Source organism: Canis lupus, chromosome 11, assembly GCF_011100685.1.
Source record: "Canis lupus familiaris isolate Mischka breed German Shepherd chromosome 11, alternate assembly UU_Cfam_GSD_1.0, whole genome shotgun sequence".
In the NCBI taxonomy this organism is placed as follows: domain Eukaryota; kingdom Metazoa; phylum Chordata; class Mammalia; order Carnivora; family Canidae; genus Canis; species Canis lupus.
In genome coordinates, this window is record NC_049232.1 from 60,875,157 (window position 1) to 60,877,006 (window position 1,850).

Consider the following 1,850-nt stretch of genomic DNA (forward strand, 5'->3'; position numbering starts at 1 on the left):
TGTTTTCATACAGGACACCACAAACAATCATTTCAGATATCACCAGGGATGAGATTCTAATGGAACTCACCATGCTTGTGAGCTCTAGATCAGGACATTTTGGAAACTGAATTTAAAGTGAACTACATTTCTCAGTAATTCTACCTGAGTAGGGCTGGGGAAGGGAAAGAATAAAAATATCTCTCCTTAACTATATAGTGTCTCCAAATAAGATTTTTACTAATTGACCTATGAGTCCACCTTCATGCCTATTAATCAAAGACCTATATTTTCTGTATAGGAAATACTTACCGAATAGGTTTTCGGTTCAGCAGATATTTTACAGCAGTTTTTACATCCTTATTCCTCAAGCTATAGATTATAGGATTTAGCATAGGGGTCACTACCCCATAAAACAGGGAAATGAGCTTGTCTGAAGTTTGAAACTTGTCTTCTCCAGGCAATTCTTGGGACTTGGGCTTGGCATACATGAAGAAGATGGTACCATAAAATATGATCACCACAGTCAGATGTGCTGAGCAGGTGGAAAAGGCCTTGTGTCTCCCTGTAGCTGAGTTCATTCTCAAGATGGTGTAGAGGATAAACATATAGGAGAAAAAAATGACCAGCAGTGGAAGAACCAGGAATGCCATATTTGATATCACCATGGTGACAATATTGAGGGATATATCAGCACAAGCTAGCTTAAGGACAGCTAATATTTCACACGTGAAATGATTGATAATATTATTCCCACAGAAAGGCAGTCGCATGGCAAGAAATGTTTGTACAATTGAGTTGATTCCACCAGAGAGCCATGACACAGAAGCCATTAGTACATACACCACCTTGTTCATGATGATGAGGTATCTCAGAGGGTTACAGATAGCTACGTAGCGATCAAAAGCCATCATGCCAAGGAGCAAACACTCTGTTGATCCCATTGCAAACCCAAGGAACATCTGCACTGCACACCCAGAGAAGGAAATGTTCCTTTTCTTTGAAATTAAGCTCACCAATGTTGAGGGAACAGAGGAAGATGTATAGCAGATGTCCAGGAAAGAGAGGTTACCCAGGAAGAAGTACATGGGGGTGTGAAGATGAGAATCGAAGATGCTTGCTATAATCAGAAGACCATTGCCAATTAGAATCACTAGATACATTATTAGAATTAGAACGAAGTAAATGATCTCAAGTGTTGGGTAACCAGCGAGTCCCAGAAGAAGAAATTCTGATGCAGATGTCTGATTAATTTCATCCATGTCATCTGCTTTTCAGGATGTCAAAGGAAAATATAACATAAAATATTTTCACTGCCAAGAAACAACTGTTACAAATTACCTGAACAATTCATTTTTTAGATGGTGTTATAAGGAGTGTTTGCTTGAAGCTCTGATATCCAATCATCTTCAACAATGCCTGTGACAAGGAATCAATGAAATTGGGAATGACGGAAGTGCCGATGTCCACTGCTAATATGCGAAGATCTACCTACGATTAGACAGACAAACAGAAGTAACCTTTCCTGCTGCTGACATGTTCCTGGATTAAGGTTTCTAAATTTCCTAATTACCAACTATGAGCCTGACTTTATAAGCCCCAGAAAGCAGGCAGTGGAGATGGCAAAGTCCACTCAACAAGGACCAGAAATGTGATTCAGCAATTATATCATGGTCACAATTTCACAGCAACTTTGATATTTATGGTATATATCTCTTTCCATGCCTGACACTTTATACCTTACATTAGTTTAAAAATTGTATATTTTATAGATATTTAATAAGAATATATTGAATAGCATAAAATAAAATTTAATGTCTGTTTAAACATAGTTAGCTGTTGATCTCATATTCCAGCCCCCTCTTAGCATC

At 38.1% G+C, this 1,850-nt stretch overlaps 1 protein-coding gene across 1 annotated transcript; it reads right to left on the reverse strand.

Moving 5' to 3' along the window:
- Positions 1 to 287: 287 nt before the first annotated feature.
- On the reverse strand, positions 288 to 1,241 carry OR13C3 (olfactory receptor family 13 subfamily C member 3). The gene is given in 1 exon segment (NM_001388529.1): positions 288 to 1,241. A coding segment is annotated over 1 exon segment (954 nt).
- Positions 1,242 to 1,850: the final 609 nt, after the last annotated feature.